Raw genomic sequence first — 22,998 nt, 5'->3', positions numbered from 1 at the left:
GTATTGTGAAGTCTCAGTTTTCACTCACTCCCTCCCTTCCTGTTGCTAATTGTTATTTTTTGAAGCAAAGTGCTTTTGGGCTAGAATTTGTCAGGCTTAATAATCAATCCATAGGAGAATTAACAAGAAATTGAGTAAATTAGATTCAGCAGTTAATTAATTTGATTGCCTGCTACAGCAAACTTTGTCTCATGGGAATGATGAATGGATGTGTCCATTCTCTTTCCCAGAGCTGTTTATTATAGTGTATGGTATGTCTGTCCACCTACTGAATGATGAAAGTCCATTTCAACATGAGTTTCATGTCCTTTGGTGCTAGTGGACTCCTTCATCTCCAGGAGAGACAAGCATAAGTGAATGTATTTCTGATTTTCTTCTTGGAAGCCTTTCATTAGAAAAATATGTTGTCCCGTCCCCCATTGCTCTGTGTGTGTGTATGTGTGTGTGTATGACATAAAACCAAAAATGTATTGTTAGCATTTCTGAAATCTTGGGAGTCTAGTAATTATTAGCCCAGATGTACTTATTACATAAAAACAAAGAATAATAATACATTTCAAATTGTTTCTGCCACTTTTCCTGGTGTTATGCTCACCCTTCCCCTACACCCCTGGATCCTAAGGTTGGTGATTTCATTCTGCTGGGGTCAGAGGGGATGTTGTAATGGTCAGAGAATCATAGAATTGTTTAGGTTGGAAAAGACCTTTAAGACCATTGAGTCCAACTGTTAACCCACCACTGCCAAGTCCATCACTAAACCACGTCACTCAGTGCCACACCTACACGTCTTTTAAATACCTCCATGGATTGTGACTCAACCTCTTCCCTGGGCAGCCTGTTCCCATGTTCCATCCTAGGATATACTTTGGGTCCTTTTGTATGTTTGCAAACAAGCATTTACATCTTGCTCTTTCTTCACTGATCTGCATCTTCACGTTACACCCTAATTTACTGTACATGGTGGCTTTTACATCTGTATGCTATACACTTTGTCTTCACTCTCTTCATTGCCCCTAAAACCAGTTTTTTCCAGGTCAAGGTCTGCACTTTAAATGGCCATTGGTGAATTGTTTATAGCTATGGGTCCCCAGTGCCAGCCTGTGCCCCTTGGGCTATCACTCTTTGTCAGCTCTCCTCTACCCTGTGTCCTATGTCTTCACTTCTCAAGGCCCCCATTATCATACCAGCCCCACGTTGCTTTGTACTACATATTTGTGTTAGAGTCATAAATATTTCATTCTACAAAGAATAACTATTTGTGGTACTGTTCCCATATATAAAATTACTGCTGTTACAGCTAGACTTAGTAGAACAAAGCTTCAGGCAGATTGAGAAAGCTTCAGACAGAACGAGCCTGATGAGCCTTACTGTCTTTGCAAACTGTTCGAAGCTTATGGCCTTTTGCTAGCAGGACAAGACCATATTACAGAGCTGCCCACTTATGCAGATTGACTGCTTGCAAATGATACCACCTGCAAAAAAACCGTGGACCTACCTGCCCATGCATAACTGCAAAGCCTAAAGCTACTGCAGTTTCGAAAATCATTCGTAGTTTGAGAAAACCCGCAAAACCAACTCACTTTGTTGATGAGACCCCTGCGTGTGATACGCTGATCAGAGGGTATGTCCTGGGAAACATCACTACTGTGGCGCAGTAAGACTATTGTGAAGCTTGACACTGACAGAGGCAGGATCTAATAATACTGAGCAATAGTGTTTTATAAAATAAATTTGATACCAAGACTGAAAGAGCTTTGCTTCAAGGATATAAGCATAACAAGATTTATCAGGAGTTATATCTTTCATTAGACCAATTGATAGCTGACATGGGGAAGATCTTTTGTGTCTGACAGCTTAATGAGGAGGGTGGCTGGTTTTTTTTTTTTCCAGTGGTATTTTTTTCTAATAAAGAAGTTGCAGTTTTCTGCTTGCAAATTTTGCCTCGAATAAGGATAACATGTAATTGTACAGGTCTTATCATTGTGGTATCTGTTTGTAATTGATGTTAGCTATCGCATGGGGAAAAAAATCAATTAATCTCCTAGTAGAAAGGTGTCAAAAGAGTCTGTAGATTGCCATGCACATTTGCGGATGTAGTTGAGTCCCAGGACATGTTATATAGCTAACGTGCTTTCAGAACCTATATATCTGTGCTGTCTTTGTTAAAATTTTACCTCCCACTAGTAGAGATGACTAGCAACAAAGAATAGACCTAGATTCCTAAAGAAAATATTAATTCTATTCTTCAGTTATGTCCAGTCAAATACATGTTTTAAACATGCTGTTTGGCTAAGAAGAGGCTATCGATAAATTCACGGAGGTGAAAGATCATGAATCTTGCTCTTGATACAAAGTTTGATGTGGAACAAAGCATGAACCTTTTAAAGCAGAGAGAATGGAAATGGTATGTACAAGAGTGGAATTGCTAGGTTTCATGCAACTATTTTTATATTCTGTGCATGTACTTAATATTCACTTGCAAACTAAAGCCAGTGTCATCATTATCTAGCTCTGTACAAATCTGCCTTCAGTTCTAGTACCAGCAAATGTAATTGAATTTAAAGTAAATGTTCGGGAGGAGAAAAACAAGCCCAAGACCTCTATTACAAAACAAAAAAAATGCCTCTAGTTTTATGTGTGTTTATATCTGAGCTTGTTTGACCCACTTCTATCCATTTAATTGCAATTCTCCAGTGTTCTCCTCTGGAAAAATAAAATTCTTCATCAATGGTGAAAGCAATGCGAACATATTGCTATTATTTAGCACCAGCAGAACTGGAGGTGGAAAACTGGAGTGTTATCAGGTATCTTAATGGTTTTTTTCTTCCTTTCTAAACCCTTTAGGATGAGTTTAAATTGCAAATCTAAGCAAGGAAATGATCTCTTTCAAATGCAAGTTTGACTCCAAGACACTCACTTGAAAGGACCATCTAAGATTGTTTTGAATTACATAATAAGAAATGGTAAAATAGGAATTTTTATTAACATTATGCCATGTTTAGCTTTCTAATGACTTCCAAACAGAATATTCTTAGTTTATAAATGAAAACAAAATTTTAATAACTGACAACCCGGGTCAACATCTGAATACCCAGCTGCAGTCTTTATGCTTTATTCATCACTGCAAGCAGTGAGGATTGTAAAATGGAAATGTAAAATTCCTTTATTATATAGCAAAATAAATGAGATTACAACTTTCATTCTTGCAGCAATAGTATATAGAGACTCCTAATGCAGGCAGGTTTTAGACCTTTGATTTTCTTATAAACTAGTGAGACGAACCATAGAAGATCCTGCATGTATTTTTCTATCCCTGAAATCTTTTCTTTTCTTTTGCCTTCTTGATGACAGTTATACTTTCAGAGTTAATTTGGAGGATGAGTGAGCTTATATGTAAATATTAGTGACATTAAGGAACAATAGGAACTTATATAAATGCTTATAGACGCTAACAGGCTGCAGTAAGGAGGTCCTACTTTGTTCTGTGATTTGAGTTCACTTTTAGTTTGTATCTTCAGTGCCACTGACTCTGTGTGTAATAATCTCAGCTAATCAGCTGCGGGAGAGCAGAATTCAGGATGTGCTGCACTGTGGCAGAAAAGTCCTCCACTGCCAAGGCAGGCTGGCAAAGCAGCCTTTCACGTATGTTCAGAAGATAAAGGAGGTCTGGGTCAGATCCAGCACTCCCAAGCCCCATATGGGGGTTGAGTGCAGTCAGCATTCCCACTGGGGCAGGGGGACGTGGTGGCCTTCAGCTACTGGTTCAGCATCTGGTGAGCAGGACAAGGCCGAGCAGCTATTGCAGCAATGTCTGCTCTTCATGTGTGATCAGTCACTAAAGGTACTGCTGCTCCTCTTGCAGTGCAAGCAAAGCAAATTTTGCTCGCTTGAAGGTGAAACCCCTAAAGTGTGGCCTGAGCAAGGGCTAGAGTAGAACTGAATACCCAGAAATGGCTTTTAAGAAGTGTGTCCCCTCTAGCAGCAGCAGCTTTCCCTTTCAGCTAGGTCAGCAAGCATCAGCATTTGGACCTCTCAGGTTATGAAAATCTCAATGTGAGACTTGCACATCAGATCTCATACTGGGGATGTCCATTACATGGAGTCATCTGGCATAATCCTGAATACAACAGGAGATTTAGACCTTTTGAGGGTTCCCAGCTAAAGGGTAGCCTTGGGAGCTTTTATCTTCCTCTTGGTCAATGTGGGAAAATTGGGCAGTGGAGGAAGAACATAAGGACTGAAAAATAGATAGATGGGACTTTGGAACTTTTCTAGTTACAAAACAAGCTAGTCTCCTAAACAAGCATTAGTTGTCTTGTTTTAGCTAGTAAAATACCATTCCTTAATCTTGCTTGACTAAAATGATGTTTAATTAGTATCCAGTGTTAAAACAAAGGTGGGATTTTGCATGGCCTTTATAAATGCCACTGCTTACTTAGTGTGTTGTTCTTTCTGCTGCTAGAAATCAATACACTTAAAAGTTAACAGTAATAGTAGCCCTTTTAAAATGTGTAGTAGTTCTCTTTGGCTACCAAGACTTATGTCTTGGTACATAAGTTTTTGTACAGCATATTTCTTGGTGAAGTAAAAGTTATGCTTTTTTTACAATTAATTTCGTCCTTTTGAGTATCTCCACATCTCAACTGCATGAGTAGCCCAGAAAAGGCAGCCTTGGCAAACAAATATTTCATGGTTTTGGGGGCTTTTTTCATATACTTGCCAGAACTACTGTTATATTCAAGACTGAATAGATGACTAATTTGCTCCAGCTAGATACTGTCACTTTTCATTTTATGTGTTTTCTTTTTCCCTTAGGAGGAAAGTGGGGAGAATGAAAAATCAAAAAATATCATCCTCTAAAAAAACTAAATGTAGCTTGAAAAATAAATATGTAAGAATTATTAGAAATTTGCCAGAGAAAAAAAATCTCATGATGAGCAGTCTTTTAACAGACAGTTGTTCAAAGTCGTACCTGGCAGCTATGGCATTTTGGATGCAGAAGTCTGCTAGACCAACTTTGAATACACACAAATATCTTGCAGTCTCAATAGAGTTCTGCAGAGGTCTGGCTCTTTCCCTTCCCAATGTTTGCTGAACAGTTTCCTCAGGCAACACAGTTGCATTTGTGATTTGCTCCACTTGCAGAAAGTGTCCCCGGAATCTTGATGTTCCCATTTTTCTGTGATTGTTCAAGGACCTGAGAAAAGAATCAGTAAGACTGTTTAGTTGCCTTCAGCCAGTGGGATGCCATGGGGAGGGCAGAAGGAAGGAAAAAAGAGGCATATTTTGAAGTTAGAGAACTAATCACATGGTAGTTTCAGTACATAACTGAAAATAAACTGAAAAAAATAGGTTTTGTCCTGAAATACTTTGACAGAGGTGAACCTCAAGGATCACTGGACTTGGTTTACTGATGCCTTGTACCTGTTTTGGCTGAAATCTGAATGACTGCATTATATATCTGTTCTATCTGGGTGTATACAACCACTCACTCTTCTCAGCAATGAGAGTGGAAAATGCATAATCTAGGCTATTACTCATCTATAATTCAGGTCTTATTTACAGGAAGAATAGAAAAGTTTGCAATGGGTGTTATGCCATTGCCCAATTATTCTTTAAAAATATGTAACATATTACAGGCTTTTGTTTAAGCGTTCATGTTTACAATCCTGGTCTCATTCATTCTGTTTGTTGATACATTAGTATTTGTCTCTTTTTTGTTTATTTTCCTTTTCTGCATGGAAAATTTATTCATGTTGGCATTTCTGCTGAATATAGTTTGTTTAAGGCACAAAACCTTTAGGTTGTGTTTGAGCAGGTCACTAAACTAGCTGTCCTGAGGCTACAATTTCTCATCCAGATTGCTGCGTAGGTAAAGGGTTGACATCAAGTGGAAACAGCAGCAGCAATGTTTAAACCCCCTGGATTTTTCTTTTCTTTTCTTTCCGATGACAGAGATTTTGCTGGGCTTGTAATTAAGTGGAGATCACATCCCTCTGGTTAAATTTGCAAAGCTTTACATTTGAAAGGTGATGTAAGATGTCAGTGTTCACTATAGTTGTGTTGTTCTCTCTTCTGCCTGTTGTGGGATATTTTGAAATAATACTGTGTGATCACAGGTTTGGGCAACCACTCCAGGGCCTGGCTGGGCTTTTTTTCCTGTATCTTCACTCCACATCAGTTTCTTGCTTCTATTACTCAAGCTTCCCTGAGGCTATTCTTGTCTTGAAAACAGTATCAAGTCATTAAATATTTTGAAAACTTCTGAGATGTATCTATCAGGATATGAACATGGAAGTTTTATCCAGTATTGCTGAATCAAATTATTACAAGTAAAAATTAAACCTTTGATCATTTTGTAAACTTACCTTTCTAATATATGCCACTGTGGTTATCTTTTTTACTAAATATAGGGTGAAGACAAGAAGGTATCTGAAAAGATTCTTCATGCCCCTGTGTCACCTTCATCTGCACCTGACCATATGAAGTGCAACATCCTCAAAGCTCAAGTGGAAGCTGCTTTTAGAGTGGGTGCCCAGGTAATCTGTGTTTAATACTTCACCTTTTTAGTTTTGCCATAGCTTTCACCAGTTTTCCAGAATCACTTTGTTCCTGAGGAAGTACCTTATTTTCTCTCAAGAGAAACTGACACAGTTTTCTCTAACTGCTCTGCAGTTTCTACAGGTAACTCAAACTGATTGATGTGATGGAAGCAGAAATCATGTCATTTGACATGATTAATACAGCTGAGGGAGGCTGAGAAAATAGGAAAAATGGCCTCAGGAAGTCCCCATGTTTTGATTTTGTCACTGTAGGTTTTATTTACTTTGCAGCTGAGAAACAGTAACCTCTGGAGTTTTCTGAGCCTACCTACCATTCATGGAAACTGTGGTTAAGAGTATTCTAATAATAATATCTATACATCCAGATTCAACCTTTATTTCAGGGGATTAACTTTAGATGTCTGAATGCAAAATGTTAGCTAGTACGTTGTGTTCTTACTTATTTCTGTGCTTTTAACAAAATTTTAAGCTTCCATTTTCCCTGCTTTGTTACTGTTAACGCTGGATACATCCTGTTTCAAAAACACTATGAGTCTTTTAATGATGCCATGCAACTGAAAACAGATGCTAAATGGCATGACTGTAAAAAATTAATTTTCCAATCAGGGGTAAATCTATGTGAAACCTAAAATGTGTGATTCTTTTCAAGTGCAATTTGTGGACGAAAGATAATGCTATTGGTGCCAAAAATAAAGCTGAATACAATGTTTTAGGAAAAATAGTAGAGGCGGAAAATTTGTTATAACTCTTCGCCTAAGTTCCTGTGGTATCTTTGAGCATACTGTTCTTGTTGAATACAAATTATGTTGGTGTTTCCATTGCTTTGTTTCTTTTCACAATAACATACCAGGTCAACTTGCCCTGCAAAGGACTTTGTTAACAATCACTTTTGTGTATTTGTTGTTCCCTGGCAGATCTGTCATCTGAGAGCTAGATTACATCTGGTCTAGCTAGACCTAAGGAAGTATCAAAATTTGGTTATTCTGACTGCCCTAGATTTCAAGAACAGAAACCATAAATCTGGCAGCATGAGGGGGAAGGAGTTGTTTGAGTGTTTTTCTTTTAGTTTTTGCTTAAAGCTGTTCTCTCACCTCTGAATTCTGTGTTATATCAACTGTGTTTTGTACAGCATATTTCTTGTTTGGTTGCCCTTGGGTTTACCCTCTGTTTTCCCTGTGTGTCTTTTCTACAGTATGTCATGGTATATTTCTCATGTTTGTATTTTCTCCTGAATATGCTTAATGGTCATGTTTCACTGGATAGTTAAAGACTGGAAGCAGTGTGTGCTGCTGCGTTCAGAATACAACATTATTAAGGCAAGATAGAAAATGTGCTTAATGTATGCATCTCTCAATTGACCTACCCTGCCTTAATTTTTCACTCCGAGGCTTTCCAAGGGAAAACATTGCAGGTTGGTTCTTCTGCCATAACTGTGTTCTTTAGCTGCTGCTATGCTGTTAAATAAGTTTCAGAGCAAACTGAGCATTCCTCTTTTCCTTCTTACCTGTGTTGTTTTGCACAAGGCTTTAGCAGTCAGATTGGATTAAGTAGCTGTCTGTAGACTTGGCCTCAATGAGAAAAGTCTTATTATTTCAGGGAAAGGAGGGGAAAGAAGACTGTTGCAGGATAGTATATATTGTGGAAAAATAATGGCATACATTTTGAAATCCCTGAAGCTTTCAGTGCTAACAAAGTATGGCTTAAGAGTTATAGCCAGTAAATTAGGATGTACCTTAATCTTAGAAATCCCCATTCAACTAACTGCTTACCCACAAAATTACCTCTGTAACTAGAGATGAGTTTTTCTGCACTTGAGCTCCCCTCCTGTCAAGTATGAAAGACTACCCTTCTCAGATACATTGCAAAAATAAGCAGGCAGAGACCAGGCAATGTTCAGCTGCTACAGTAAGGAGCTGTGGCTACGCGAGCACTGAGAAGAGTAGGAAAAATGTTCATGGGGCAGGAATGAGTAGAAACACACCATCTATCATCTAGCAAATGGGATGAGGGAAGGGGGCTACTGGAGGACACAGGAAACCACTGTATCAGATACCATAAAACCACCCAGTTATCTTCTCTACCTGCCCCTATCCCCCCCAGACAACTAACTGAATACTGGTAGCTAAGCCAGTGGCAGTTCAGTCATCTTCTGGGAAAAGTGAGCTGAGATGGAATTACACTGTTCAGAGACACAGAATCCTTTTGAGGGAGCAGATAAGGAATAGGTTTCTTCATGAAAGTCAACCATTTAACTCCATATATTCCCTCAGGGCGGTGATCCTGCCCTTCTTTGACCCCATCTGACATATCCTGCTGCTCAGTATATCTGGAGGACTAATGATGTTATCCTCTGACCGATTTCATCTTTTGATGCCAGTTCCATATTAAGTCCCTCAGAAGTCTTGCCTTCTGGCCTTATGCTTAACACTCCAATTTCTCATCTCTTGTTTTTTGTATTGTCATATTTCAATTTGCAAGGCAGCCAGGGCAATCTGTGCTCTGTAAGGCACAGCCTATATTCCTTAAGCTGAAAAGAAAGGCAGTCTGATTTTCCTTATGTGCAGCATAGTTATTCCTATATTTCATGATAGCACAGAAAAAAAAAAAAAGAAAAAAGAGGATTCACTTCTCTACTTTTTAAAATGAAGAAGAAGGAACCAGGCTCTGTCTTATGCATATGGTATTTGAAAGGAAATATTCTTTTAAGGACTCGAAAAATCTATGGTCTTGCTCATCCTTTTTGAAACTCCATGGGGTGTTTTTACTATATGGTTAAATGTAAAAGTATGAGAAAAATATTGGTGCACTGTAGAATCATATCTACAAACTGTTGCTTGAAATATTTGTAACAGCTCTCTCTCCAAGCAGTAGGAATATTTTCAATACCATATGCTACTAACATCAGGATGTGACAAGTTTATGAAGGCTCCTCCTGCATGTAGTAGAAGAAGCTGTTCCTTGTTAATTCTGAGAATGGAGTAAATGTTTACAAATGGAAAATATAAACTGGGACAGAAATTTTTTGTCATTTTCTTTTTTCTGTGGCAGCTAGACACAACACAAGAGAGAGCCTTAGAAATTAATGATTTTAGTGCTTATGATTTAAAAAATAAAAACAGGGGAAATGATGCTGTACATTTGAAAATATATTCTGGAATATGATCTCTGTGCTGCATCATTTCAGAATTATGCTGGAGGGCTGTTTATCACATTCCTAGGGGGCAATACATCTCCCTTAGTTATGGCCCTAACTTAGAGTCCGAAAATTTGTAAGGTTACGGTGTTGATCACTTAGCCCTGCTTGTGGTTTAGAGTTACAGAGCACCAGGAAACTAACATGAGTGAGGGGGTTTTTTATTTGGTGAAGATGAGAATATTTATGTGTCATTCAGCTAAATGGAGAATCAAACTGCAGTGTGCGTGGCGATGCTGGAACCTGAATCTAGGAACTCACTGCCATGGACACCACAGGTGACAAACATGAGGAACCCACACGCAGCTGTGGGAACCTGTGGTTTGCACAGGGCATGCCATACAGTTATCTATAGGTCTAGAGCAAACAAGTAGTGTTTCACAACACACCTTTCAAATTGTGCCACAGGGATCTGCCACCTTCTAGCTGACAGACTGCATGTCACAGTTCCCATATAATTAAGCTCCAGGGGAGCCCTAAACACTGTGAAGCAGCTGACATATCTTTTTCTTCTTTTTTTTTTTTTGCATTTATTCCAGGCTCTTCATTTGAGAGGGAGTGGTATAAAGCAGCAGTAAGGAGCTGCCAGAATACAAAAGACCAGCTCTCCCTGGCATTTAAAACCCCTTTGCAGCTTGCATGAGTCAGTGCTGATATGCTGTGATTGAGCAGACACGACTTGTTAGTATCACAAAGAGTCCCTTTTGCCAAACAGTTCATGTCCCAACTGATGGAGGAAAGATATTAGCAGGTTTCAGTTGCTATTTATATCCACTCTGGCTTCAGACAAATCCTAATTATCCTTAAAATTAAGCACAGGCTCCTGAACAAATGCACAGCTATCTCAGCAGGGCTTTTTATTTTGGCAAGCTGTTTTCTAGTATTCTGTCTTCTACAAGGGGTGTTTGTATTCTCCACCTGTTACCTAGCCTTTCCTAAATCCTTTGGTTGATGTACATCTTGCTGGTTAGCAAAGAGAAGGATCCTGTTTCTCATAGATTTTTACTGCAGCTGATTTTTGCATCACTCTCATCTTTCCCTTTTCTGCAGACGAGGGAAGGCCAAGCTCATTGTGAAGGTACATTTTTTCAATGCAGTTTATGGAAGACAAATAGATGTGACATTACTACCGAGCTGTTCCTCACTGGACATTATGGGTTGTTTGCTGAGAAAAAAAAGGCGGGAATAGGTGGAGATGCAGAGTTCTTCACAAAGACCATACAAAATCCCATTTGCTTCTCCTTTATCAACCCCTATGGAAACTGTTGGCTGGTGAGAGGTATCTGCTATCAGCTGGGTTTGGGTTCTCAGCAGTTGTTTCCCCCACCTTGATTCTCAGTAAACTGATTCTCATTTACACTGAACAGGGACGTTCAGTCCTCTAGCCCCTTTCACACACTATCTTGAGAAGCTTATACACATGTAAATTTTTAGGCCAGGTCGATAGTCATCTCTCTTTTTCCTCCCTGTCCTAGAAATAAGTGCAGGCTGAATATAATGCCGTTTTGCTTCAAGTACTGCAAATATGTGAGTAAGTGCAGGTTGCTTGTGCTGTCTAGAGTTGCCTTGAGGAAAGGACTGGACTGTGGCACAGAAAGTGTCTCAGGACACGCAGGGTACATGTGTCATCCTGCAGCCTGTGCTCTCCGGGTAGATGCAAGCCATGGCTGCAAATGTAAATGAGACTTGGATCTATGCATTATTGATGGTAGAAAAGGTGCACAAGTGAGGTGATTCACAGTGCTAGCCTGTCTGTAGCTACATTTTTGATGATTCTTTGTCTTTTTCAGTGTTCTGTCTCCTTTCAGGAAAGATTCAGTTGTAAGGACTTGTCAACCTCAAAGTTCAGGTGGTTTTGCCATGTATTTCTAGAAAAAATCCACTGTCTTTATGTAAGCTGGGTCTTTGAAACATTATTCACTTAAGGGGTTCTGGATTCAAACCCTAATCAGGTCATGAATGAAAATAGAGTAGGTGAGGGGAAGACACTTGAGGATTTATAATCTTATGTGGTCTTTCTTATAATAGGACTTAAACAAATCCTTCTGGATCCCCAGAGGAATTCTTAGCTTTCACTAGATGTTGACTGAAGTACCGTGAAAGGATCAGCTTTTCCAATATTTTAACATCTTTCTATCATGAATTAGATGCTGTTTGCTTCCTTCTCATTCTTTTCTCCTTCCCTCCACCTGTCCTTATTCACAGCACAGAGCTACTGCACAACTTGACAGTCTTTGCACAGAGATCAGAACTGACATTATGTGAGTATAACAGGTCACAGCTGAGGTGTTCGGGCTGTGGGGGAAGCTTCCACAGCTCCTTATGTACATTATGAGTTCCTTGCTAAAGCTGTTGCTGTTAGTCACCCACTTGGATGAGCAATAAACTCACTGGCAAATTTCAGGCTAGGTAAACAGAAGCAACTGTGCTGGGACTCTGGACTGGAACAGCAGTGAGTGCAACATCATGTCAGTTATAATTATTCATAACAATGGAATTTAAAAATGGCTCAGCTTCAAATTCTGTGTTTCAGTTGCTATGAGGAAACAGGTTTGCTCAGCTTTAAAAGTGAGGCTACAGGAAATGAATGCTGTCAGAGGTATAAAAATGCAAGATTTTGATAGTGTGTGATCAATATAGAATACATGGCAGCTTATTAGAAGTGTGCCAGTAATGATACCTCAGGGTATATACCTCAATGATAAATCAGGGAAGGAGCTGAGGAAATGATGCAGCAGCCTTGGTGGAGCTACAGAAGGGGAGGGAGGATTTGGATAAACAGAATGTGGGAGAAGGGAAATCTTTAATTTATTCCCTGGAATAGTGGAGGCAAATGTGGCTGTGGTATCACAAGACTGACAGCACATTGTGGGTATGTCAGCTATGTCTCCTATCTGGCATGTCTGTAAGTGCTAGTACATGATGAGACAAGTACTGTTAATTGGGTCGTTGTGTAAGAGCCCTGCCACAGCCTGTGGTTTCGGGCCTTGTTCAGAAGGACAAAAACAGAGTAGTCTGATTCCAAGAGACATAACCATGATACTTTTCTGCCTGAAAGGATACATTTGACATATTGAATCACCAAGGTAGGTTTACCTTGACAGAGCATTCTTCCTGATGATATGTTGCTTAGCCTGTATTTTCTGATGAGATCAGCCAACATTCAGCATGGCTGACAAACAACAAAAATGTTGATAAAGAGCTGAAAAATCAAGTATGCTTCAGGCCTCCTTAGCATCATTACAGATTCAGAAAGATCCAAGATAGAGAAGTATTTCCAGGCTGCTGCAGTGAGAGTAATTGCTTCCTTACCTTTGAAGATCTCCAAACATGTGAAAGCTGTGTTCTTCTCCCTTCCTTTCTGCAATTGACAACTTTGTGAAATTGCTAAATAAGAGCCATCATATGTTTCATATGAACCTTCCAGACCCTTGTCTTTCTCAGATGAGAACCTGATACTCCCCCTTGGCTGCAGTGATCCGATTCTTCGTGCAGTTTTTTTTGCTTATGCAAGATATTCCTACTTTGGATCAGTAGAGATGAGAGCTGCAGCAGTGCCCCTTGTGATAAAGGAGAGACCCAGAGGTCACTAGCTCCCCATGGTGCTTGCTTGAGGCATGAAGAACACAGCCTTGCTTCCCTTGCTGGAGGACCACCACTTGCACAATTCCTTGCTGGAGGCAAGCAGCCAGCCCACAGTTGCAACCAGAATTAATTGTCTGTGCAGAATCACAGAAGGCTGCAGTAAAAGTTCTGTCTTTCCTGTTTTTTTCCACTTGGTACAAGTCTGGTACAACCAATTCCCTTTTTGCGGTCCTGTTCCCTATCGTCCTGGGGCTAACTCTTCCTTCAGAAGAAAATTGAAAGAACTGCTGTTCACTAGGCAAATCCAGCCACCAGGGTTTATGAATTCATACATGGAGTTGCTCCCAGGGGGCAGAAAGTATTCCCACCCACTCTGGAAAGCTCAGCAGACTCTGGTGTAGCATCCCTGGAGCATCTGCCCCCTCTCTAAGGCTCCAAAGGACCTATCTGCTGGGACAGCAGCAGGGGTTGTGAGTGTTCAGGAGTGCACTGAAATGCACTCTGAGAAGTGTCAGGCAGGTTTGCTTAGATAGCTATGGGCAAAATTAGGTATTACTTACATACTTTTCTCCTATTTTCATGCTTTGGTGAAACCAGGATTTCTTAGCAATCATCTATGAAGAGAGCTTTTACAATGGCATTGCTGCCCAGGCATATTTTTTGTCTCTAATATGATAAAGTAATGCTTTCTCTTTATTTCTAACACCATTCAGAAAGTTAGTGGCATATGAATGTGGAATATTAATAATTTTTCTTTTGCTCTAGCCCTGGTGTGAGAATGGCATTGTGTGGATGGATTTAATGTATCAACCTTTAATTTTGTTTGGTTTGCAGTCTGGTAGCCAGAAGAGACAGCTTGGTTATCTCTGGGTAATTAGTAAATTAATCTGCTTATGTATAAATGAAGTTTCAATGTCTTCTATGCTCTGAAACCTCTCCCTCTCAGAGCAGCAGTCTTTGTGTAAGGGGAGAATATGCCTTAGTTAAAGAGATCTGAGCATGTCCATGCTTCTGCCTCTGTCCTTACACAGCTCAGTGCTGGGCTTTCAGTGGGTGACGGCCTCTGCCTTGTTCTGTAGGAAGATTCACCAGCAGGTACCTCCTGCTAGCCTTGGCTTAACTGCCTTGTTCCACTGATGGAAGGCATTCTGCAATGGAAATCCAAATCCTGGCCCTAGCAGGTGCACTTGTTTTCAAATGAAAGCAAACTCTCTGGGAATTATATTGTAAGAGCTGTGTACTAGTATAAACCTTGTTTTACAGTCACATCTTTTCAGTCAGGCTGAGGGAGTCCTTGTGTGGTTAGTGAGTGTGATTTGCGGAGTTAAGAAGAAAAATAAAAGAAACATGCTGCCACCTGATGATTTACTGACCTCCTTCTGAAACAAAGAAACAAACCAAAAGCCAACAAGCCATTAAGTGAAGCAAGGGTGGTACAGTTTCTGACGGCTGAAGCCCTTTGCAGAAGTGTTTGCAGGTATAACATTTTCCCATGTCTGTTCATCCACAGACAGGGAGAAGAGGCATAGAGTGAGAAGAATTAGCCCATCCTTATTTATATGTACCTGCCAATGCACACCCAGTGGTACCCTGAGGTCATGCCTCATCACCTGAGGCTGTTTAGGCCTCTCCATTTCTTCCACTCCTTCCAGTTTAGAGTGGGATTACTTGCTCATTGGTCTGCAGTATTTACTTGTGGGTACAGAAGTCTTTTCTGTTCTCTAAATCATGAGTAATAATGAAGCAAATTATTACAAAGAGAAGTTCCTCATGATGTTGATCATGCCGTTTAGGAATATATGAGTTCTTGAGACGCAGGCTTAGCCTTCCAATGCAGAGAAGGCAAAAGAGAGCAGTAATGTATTCCCAGAGCTGAGAAGAAACCAAGGGCCAGCCATTAGGGGCTAATGTACAGTGAAGCCCTCTCAACTGGCTAATGAGATCCATGGCTTATAGCATTTAAGTAGGTGGAATTTTAATAATTTCATTACTGATCACAACCCCTGCATTCCATTGTTGATCTCTGCATTCTCTTTTCTCTTGTTGTTTTCAAGTGCGTCTTAAAATGCATATCAATTAATCTGCTGAAAATTGGAATAAGGCAAAATTTGTAGTTTTAAAAAATAGCCAATTTGACACATAATAATCAGCTAGCTTGACAGGCTTAACAATAAAATGTTGTTAAGACATCACTGCGGAAGAAGAGACTGTGTATTAAGTTTCTGACAGCTGCATTCATGTTTACAGCTTTCAGAAACCAAACAGCTTTATAAAAAGCATTATAATTTCAGTAGAACAAAGCAATATTGCTTCCATTGCTCATCTATGCCAGGAACGATTCTCAGTGCTTTCTCTCAAGTCCTTAAAAAAACCATTTTCTTTCAAGAAAGCAATAGGTTTTGAATAAACAGTGTGCTATACAGAGCTACTTAAAGACCAGTAAAAAAAGTTTTCTAGAGAGAGCTGAATTTCTTAAAGCTGTGAATTTATTAAAATTTAGAAATTGCACTCCTGATCCGGAAGTTATTTATGATTTGACACTAATTCACTGAAAACCTTAGCTGCAAAACATTTGGTGACTGAGTTACAGTGGTGGAAACTAGCACCCTAGGAGAGGGACAAACCTGTTCATGAGGCTCAGAGGGTTCCCTCTCTGCTGATGGTGGGCTTGGTATCAATATACAACATGCAACAACTCTGATAGGAAGAGAGAGACTTCCTATGAAGGGACTTATCACAAAATGCTGTCTAACCCATCACCTCAGGTACTTGCCTGGGTTGGAGTAGGCCCAGGATAGAGTTCATTTTCCATCAGGCTCCCAGTGGTTCCAGTTTAATTGCCCCTACAGTTAATTGTGTGTACAAGCTGGAACAGTCTGTTCCCACCATGGCTGATGATCTGGTAAATAATGATCTGGGAAGTGGCAATGAGGGTTTTGTTCTTTCCAGCACAAGGGGGAAACAAACCTAAAACTATCACAGCTTGGGCAATTTCCTTGAGCATTGAGTATCCCTACTGATATTTTTATTTTTGTAGTTCATTGCTAAGGTATAAAAGAAACTTGGCTTTTATTTTGTTTCCTTTTCTAATGAGTATGCTCAAATGGAATATAACAATTTGTATTGAATGGAAGGTCTCTTGTAAAATTTACAATATTTTTACATGCCTGTAAATTCCTTTGATTTGGATTTGATGGATTTGAATAAATCTGTTTCATCCTTTTTTGAGAGGATTAGACTGACACATTTGATTAAATTTTATCTGGACCAATGGCCTTCAATTACTATGGTTCAGACCCTGAACACTGAAAATCACTCTGTTGTAGGACCCTATTAGTTCCCTTCTATCCATCTAGCAGAATGCAAATGTCATAATTTGAGAAGTCCACGACTGATTTGGAGATACTCTTGTGTGTTCAGCCAGTAGTCTCTGTAGAGGGGTGCACTGTTGTGCTGACACTGGCATTTACACATGATTTTTTGAACACTGCATCTCAGTTGAAGAGTATATCAACACCTGCTTGAACTGGGCATTTTCTGGGTGATAAAGCAATTTCCATGTAAGTTATTCTGCAGTGCTAGTATTTTCAACTCTATAGACAAATGGTATGTGAGATACAGGACTCTGTAATTTAGCAGGAGAGCAGTAGTGGGTGAGATTTTCCGTGAATTCTACGTACAGTGTGAATATATGTAGGGGATTGTGTATTTCAGTAACTGAATGAAAAAAATAAATGAAAGCTTGGCATTATTATTTTAATTATACTGCATGAATATTTATTCTACTTCAATTAAAAGAACAACTCAACTACAGCACGTTTGCCCTTGTAGATTTTTTATTATTTCTGCTCAAATGCTTTGTGGAGGAACCATAAATGTCAGTGTTCTTTCTCCTCCTGTATCCCTATCCAATCTCTTCCTTAACAGTATTGCCCTGCACATTGCACATTGTACATTGTAGCTCATCACAGTGAATCTCAACTGTAGAAGCTGAAAAACCAAGAAGATTATGCCTTTTAAAACTGGGCAGAATAGGCATTTTGTGTACTACAGTTTTCTGGGGTGCTTACAGGAATTACTTTTTTAGTAAACTGTTGTATTATCCTAAGTGTATGGGGATGTTGTACTAAACTTTGACTCCTTCTTTTAACAGGCTGTGAAAGAAGAGACCTCTTTTGTAAATCCCAGTAAGACCTCCAGCCTGCAGGACCCTAATGTAAGGTCTGTTGCTTCTTGTCCGTAGGGAAAGCGTCAAATGAATGCATGATATAGTGAGGCATTTTCCAAACATTATCTGGAACTGTTGTTGCAGTTCAATTTGCTCATCTCCAAGCTGCTGTGTAAAATTCACCAAGCAATGACCTGAGGAGAAGGTGGTTGCCAGAACAGTGCTTATTTTTTGCACATATATCAGGTGCAGTTTAAGAATTAATAAAAGCTCAGCTTCAGAGGTCAGACTGAGTGTATATACCTGAAAAAATTAGAAAAGCTCAAGATAAGGAATCTGGTCTAGTGATAATCTTAGAAAAGCTTATGTAAAAATAAGTCTGTTTTCTTAACTTTTATATCAGAAATGTGCTAGATGTCCAAACTAGACTATCCTTGTGTTTGTGTTTTTTTGATTTGTGCAAGGTCTTTTGAAGAAGAAGAGGCATTTGGTAAACCCTTTGGAAAAATGGCTCATTTTTAGACAGTAGTGACTACTTTTGATTGTACTTTTCGTCTGTTGATAGTGGATAATAGTCTTTCTTTTTTGGGGTGGCCATTTTGAAGAGGCATATTAATTGTAAACATTATTTGAGTGGCACAGTATGCTGTCTTTCAGCAGGTGATTAGAAAGGAGGTTACAGTATGTGTATTTGGAAATTGCCTATCTCTATATGTACAGTAGTGCCATCGCTTTGGACACCCCTAGTGTCAAAATCTGAGAGTTTGATGGAAAAATATTACAGACGTAAAGCATGGCAACCACACCGGCTGTTAATCAGCTAATTATAGTGTATATGCTTTATATATATATATATATTTATGTATATGTAATATACATATGTACTAGAACACTAGTCATCTCATGATTTTACTTTATAACTTTCTGATGGTGACTCTTGCAACTGAAAGTAGACATTTAATTATCTTGTAGAAAACTCCGGTTTAGAGGGGTATTGAGTTATATTTGACAAATTAAATCATCCTGAACTCAAAAACAAACACTTATAGTTGTGAAAATTTGTCAACCCTTTTTTCAAATGCATGTCTTTCCTATAAGGAGATAAATCAGCACTAGTCTCCAAAAAAGATTTCATTCAGAAATTCCTTTCTGATCAGATTGGACTAGCAGAGTTGCTATTTTTGCTTAGTGAAAGCAGCTACCTAGACAAGAACAACAATGATGGTTGGTGGTGCTGAGGCAGGAGGAGATACAAGAGGGGATGCTTTTGCCTCCCATGGCACTGACTGGCTTGCTTGCAGTGCAGCTATCATTCCCAACTCCCCATGTCTCTCATCTCAAGTTATCTTGCAAAGCTGTAATTTCTAGCCTGATAGGCCATGATTCTCTCATTTGTTTGTCCAAGAGTCTGCAAAGTCTACTTGATATTTAGAATCACCCACTTTTTTCTGTGCTCTTGGTCTTCTTAGACCTCTACAAAACTTCCTTAAGAAAATTCTTTTCTTTCTTAAGAAAATTCATGATATACGTGGCAAATTGACCAATTTCTTTGTTTAATAGAAAGGGGTTTCATATATTGTTTCCACCACAACACCCTTTGTTGGGTTGGCAGTCTCTTCCAGAAAGCAGTTCAAGAGAACCTGGTTGTATAACCCTGTGTGATCGGGAATGTGGCTACAGACTTTTTTCCTTAATCATTTCTGCTGAACTTCTGCATAACATCTGAGATTAGCTCAGTTCGTTAGAGCATGGTGCTAATAAAACCGGTGTCATGGGTTTGATCCTGGTACGGGCCATTCACTTAAGAGTTGGACTTGATGATCCTTGTGCATCCCTTCCAACTCAGAATACTCTGCTGGTTCTGATATGAGATATCTATAGAAAAGCCTTTCTATTTCACATTTTGGAATAGGCTTTCTCCTGTTTCATCATGGTGAACTGTAAATGAGTTGTCTGCTTTGTGAGGTGAAGTATTATTCAGTATGAGGTAAGGATGGCAACCTGGCTGCAAAGCTAATTTTACTGTTTTTGTTTGCACACCTCCAAGTTTATAAATTTATAAAAGTTAGTTTGGAGTTCTTGTTATGCAGCAGTCTGGTGTATATTTGTCTAATATTTATTTCTATTGGGTTTATGTCAAGCATTGTTTCCTCTACAGTCAGTTGTGCCAAATGAAATGTTATCAATGTTCAGGGATAGACCAATTTTAGGGGATAGACCGATTTTAACAGCCTGCATTCAAAACTCAGAGAAAAATGCAAAATAAATCCAAAGTCCAACCAATTCTTTTTCTCCTTCATGCAGCTTCCCTTTCTGCAGGGATATATACACCCTTGCAGCCAGCCAGCATGTGACCTATTTGCTGATAACATCCTTTATAACCTCTATTTTGTAGAATTTGATGGACCTAAATGAGCCTTTACTCTACTAGGAATTGCATCTGAATAGAGCCAAGGGTTAGTTTATACTGGGAGACAAATCAGCTGGGAGTTTTTCTCTTCTTTAGTTGAGACAAGCAAAAACATGCTTTGTAAAAAAAGCCTTCCTCAAGGAATATGATTTTTATTTCTGCAAGTACGCATGCAGACATTTCTGTAAGACAGCACCTCTGAGAATCTTTGAGGACTGTTTGTTTGCTGAAATATCTTGCCAGTTAAAACCAGTATCTGTCACAGCTTTTTAACAGTACTTCAACCTTTTCATGCAAGGGGTTTATAGCAGGGACAGTGACTTCGTGTATTTGAATACTGATGACTATACAAAACACTAGCAAAATGCTGGTTTTTTTCCAAAGCCAAGACATAGGGAAATTTTTTCAGGCCAGCTAGTAAGCAAACATATGCAGTTTTGAGCATTAACTGAAGCACAAATTGTTCATACGAATAGGGAACTAGAAGATGAGGGAGGAGGGCAGTAGTGCTTGTTTGATTAAAAAACTGTGCTCTCTTTGCTACCATTTTGTCCGCTCATCCATTGCCACTCTGAATGTTACACTTTTAATGAATTAACTGCTTGGATATGGTCTGTAATCTCCCTGAGCAATTATTTTAGCATCTGCCATGGCAGACTCAATTTGGCTAACAATTGCTATAACTCCATGTAGAATTAGTTCTGGTTCAACTAGTAAGTACTCATATATATGTGTGGTATAGCCACTTTGACTACAAGCAGGTCTCCAGTCATTTTGTTGGCCATGGCCTCAGGGATAATGTGCTTATGTAAAGTTGTCATGTATCAGTCAGTTTATCTACCTATTTTCTGTGTCTGCTGGCAAACTGTGAATACTTTTTTATTTAAGTAATTTTAAATATGGGAGGAAAAAATCACAGCTGAAGCTGAAATAGCACTATTTTGTCAGATTTCAGAAGGAGAAAACTTGTGAAATTTGCTCTGTCATTTGGTGCACAGGCTGGAAGTGCAAAGTTGTATCCTAATATTCCTGTTAATAGGTAACCTGTACAAATCAGATTAAACTGATGTAGAGTCAGAGCAGACTGCAGTTCTCTCTCCCTCCCTGCTTTTGGAAAGCATTGTTTCATGTCTCTATAAGTTTTCCTCCTCTGGATAGGATTTTTTTTTTTCTCCCATATAGTTTCAAGTACTGGTTCCCACATTTAGGGAGGAAAAAGCTGGTGATTTTGTAACCCAATATGTGCTACAGTGTCCTAGCTTACATTCCCTTTAATCCTCCATTAAGACTGATAGAATGCACTATGAATTGGGACATAGTCGTACCTTCCCCTTGCTGACCCTGCTGCTTTGCTGATAACCCTTAACAAAGCAGCAGATCTGGACAGTGGCTATAGGGAAGTTGTATGGTTACCTCAGCTGGATCCTTCCAGGCTGCACGTGACAGAGCTCTCAGCTGAACAAAGTAAAATGAGAGCAGCTGACAGGAAGGGAATTTCTATAGCAGGTTAAACAGCAGAGCCACGAGTTATCTTGATAAGACACAGGAATCCTACCAAGAAGAGTTAGACATTTCCTTTATCACAGCACTGTTGTAACAGACTTGAAAGCACGCACATTTTCTTCAACAACAAAGTAATATGTACAGAGAAGGACAGCCCAACTATATAGCTAAGCTGTAGGTATTTTGGACAGGGCAGAACAGAACATTGGTTTATGGAAGAAGAAATACCTGAAAAAACGTGTTATTTATGTATTTCAATTATTTTGCTTTTTATACTGAATCAAGAAGAGATATGGTTAGTTTGCAGTTAACACTTTGCATAATGAGGTATACTTTGTTAAGGCATGTAGTAAAAATGTGTTTGTGTGAACTTTGGTTTAGTTTGGAATTTTTAATGCCAGTCATTTTACAATGTTTTTTAATGGTACTTCTTTTAGGATGTAGGGTCCAAGTGTGCAAGGGAAGCAGTGATCATGTCAGTCCTTTTAAAGACCAACAAAAGGAATTCATCTTACACTAGAACTAGAAAAGCCTTTCTGACAGAACAGTTTCTTCTTTGGTGTTGTCATGGTGGAAAATGAGCCAGAAGGGATTATGAGGAGGTATTTTCCTATTTGTTAGAGAATTCTTTACACCCAAGTATCTGACGCAGTGTCCAGATGGAAGTGTCGAGAAAGAAGTGTTCAGGGAGAATTTGCTGATTAGATATTTAATTTAATTCAGGTTTGAGAATGTTCCTAAGTATAGTTTTGGTAAGTCTCTCATCCCCTGCCTCCACCAATCAGGGTTTTTTTATTTGATTCCTTTAGCCTTGAGAGATCAGGGTTCCAGCTGTCTGCCAGAAACATTTGTATAATGAAGGAAGTATAAAATATTGTACTAAATATAAAAATGAAAACTGTAGTCAGTCACTTTATTATCACCACTGCTCATGCTTTCCTCTTGATCCAGGGCCTGGCTCATCTACTGATTTGGAATGCAGAGGTTTCTCTCCTGAAGGATATCAAGTGAATGTGAATCACATAGTCACCTTTCCACCTTTTTATAGACCTCTCCCATTTCTCAGTATAGGGATGGGTTGCTAGAAAGATAACCTCTTGAACTTTCTTTCCAGAAATTTACCACCTAATTGCCAGCCCTCTGCATTTATTAAATATCATTAATATATGGCTAACCACAGAACCTCATCAAGAGAATTCCTTTCCTTATTCAAAACTTTGCCAGACAGAAGCATCATCTGTACAATTTCCCCACCGCCTGTACGTTAACTTCTCCTGAAAACTCTTTGAAGTATGTTTTCTTTCTGGCTATGGCCACCTGGATAAGCCTATAGCGTGTATATGTGTGTGCATGTGCACAAGTGTGTATAATGTGTGTGCTTGTGCACACAGCTTCACACATACAGAGTTGGACTGTATTTAAGATAAAGGTCTACACTTTCCTTATTTTTTTCTTTTCTTCAAACATGTCTAAATGTAAGCCTGGGTATACCTCTGCTGTACTGGCTTCAGGAATTATAGAGAGTGAAGAATTATACCAAAATAATCAGCATGTTAGGAATTGCTACTACTTTGGA

At 39.2% G+C, this 22,998-nt stretch overlaps 1 protein-coding gene across 4 annotated transcripts in view; it reads left to right on the top strand.

Moving 5' to 3' along the window:
* EPB41L4B (erythrocyte membrane protein band 4.1 like 4B) overlaps positions 1-22,998 on the top strand; it is a 173,375-nt gene that overhangs the window by 109,607 nt on the left and 40,770 nt on the right. For all 4 annotated transcript variants that reach the window (XM_017814908.1, XM_017814911.1, XM_017814910.1 and 1 more), the window contains exons 18-19: positions 6,414-6,539; positions 17,495-17,562. In XM_017814908.1, the coding sequence (XP_017670397.1) occupies positions 6,414-6,539; positions 17,495-17,562 (194 nt within the window). The remainder of the gene's footprint in view (positions 1-6,413; positions 6,540-17,494; positions 17,563-22,998) is intronic.

The sequence above is a fragment of the Lepidothrix coronata genome, unplaced genomic scaffold (genome assembly GCF_001604755.1).
Source record: "Lepidothrix coronata isolate B3197 unplaced genomic scaffold, Lepidothrix_coronata-1.0 Scaffold47, whole genome shotgun sequence".
In the NCBI taxonomy this organism is placed as follows: Eukaryota; Metazoa; Chordata; class Aves; order Passeriformes; family Pipridae; genus Lepidothrix; species Lepidothrix coronata.
Note: the sequence above shows the minus strand (reverse complement) of the source record. Positions and strands in the feature narration are given on the sequence as shown.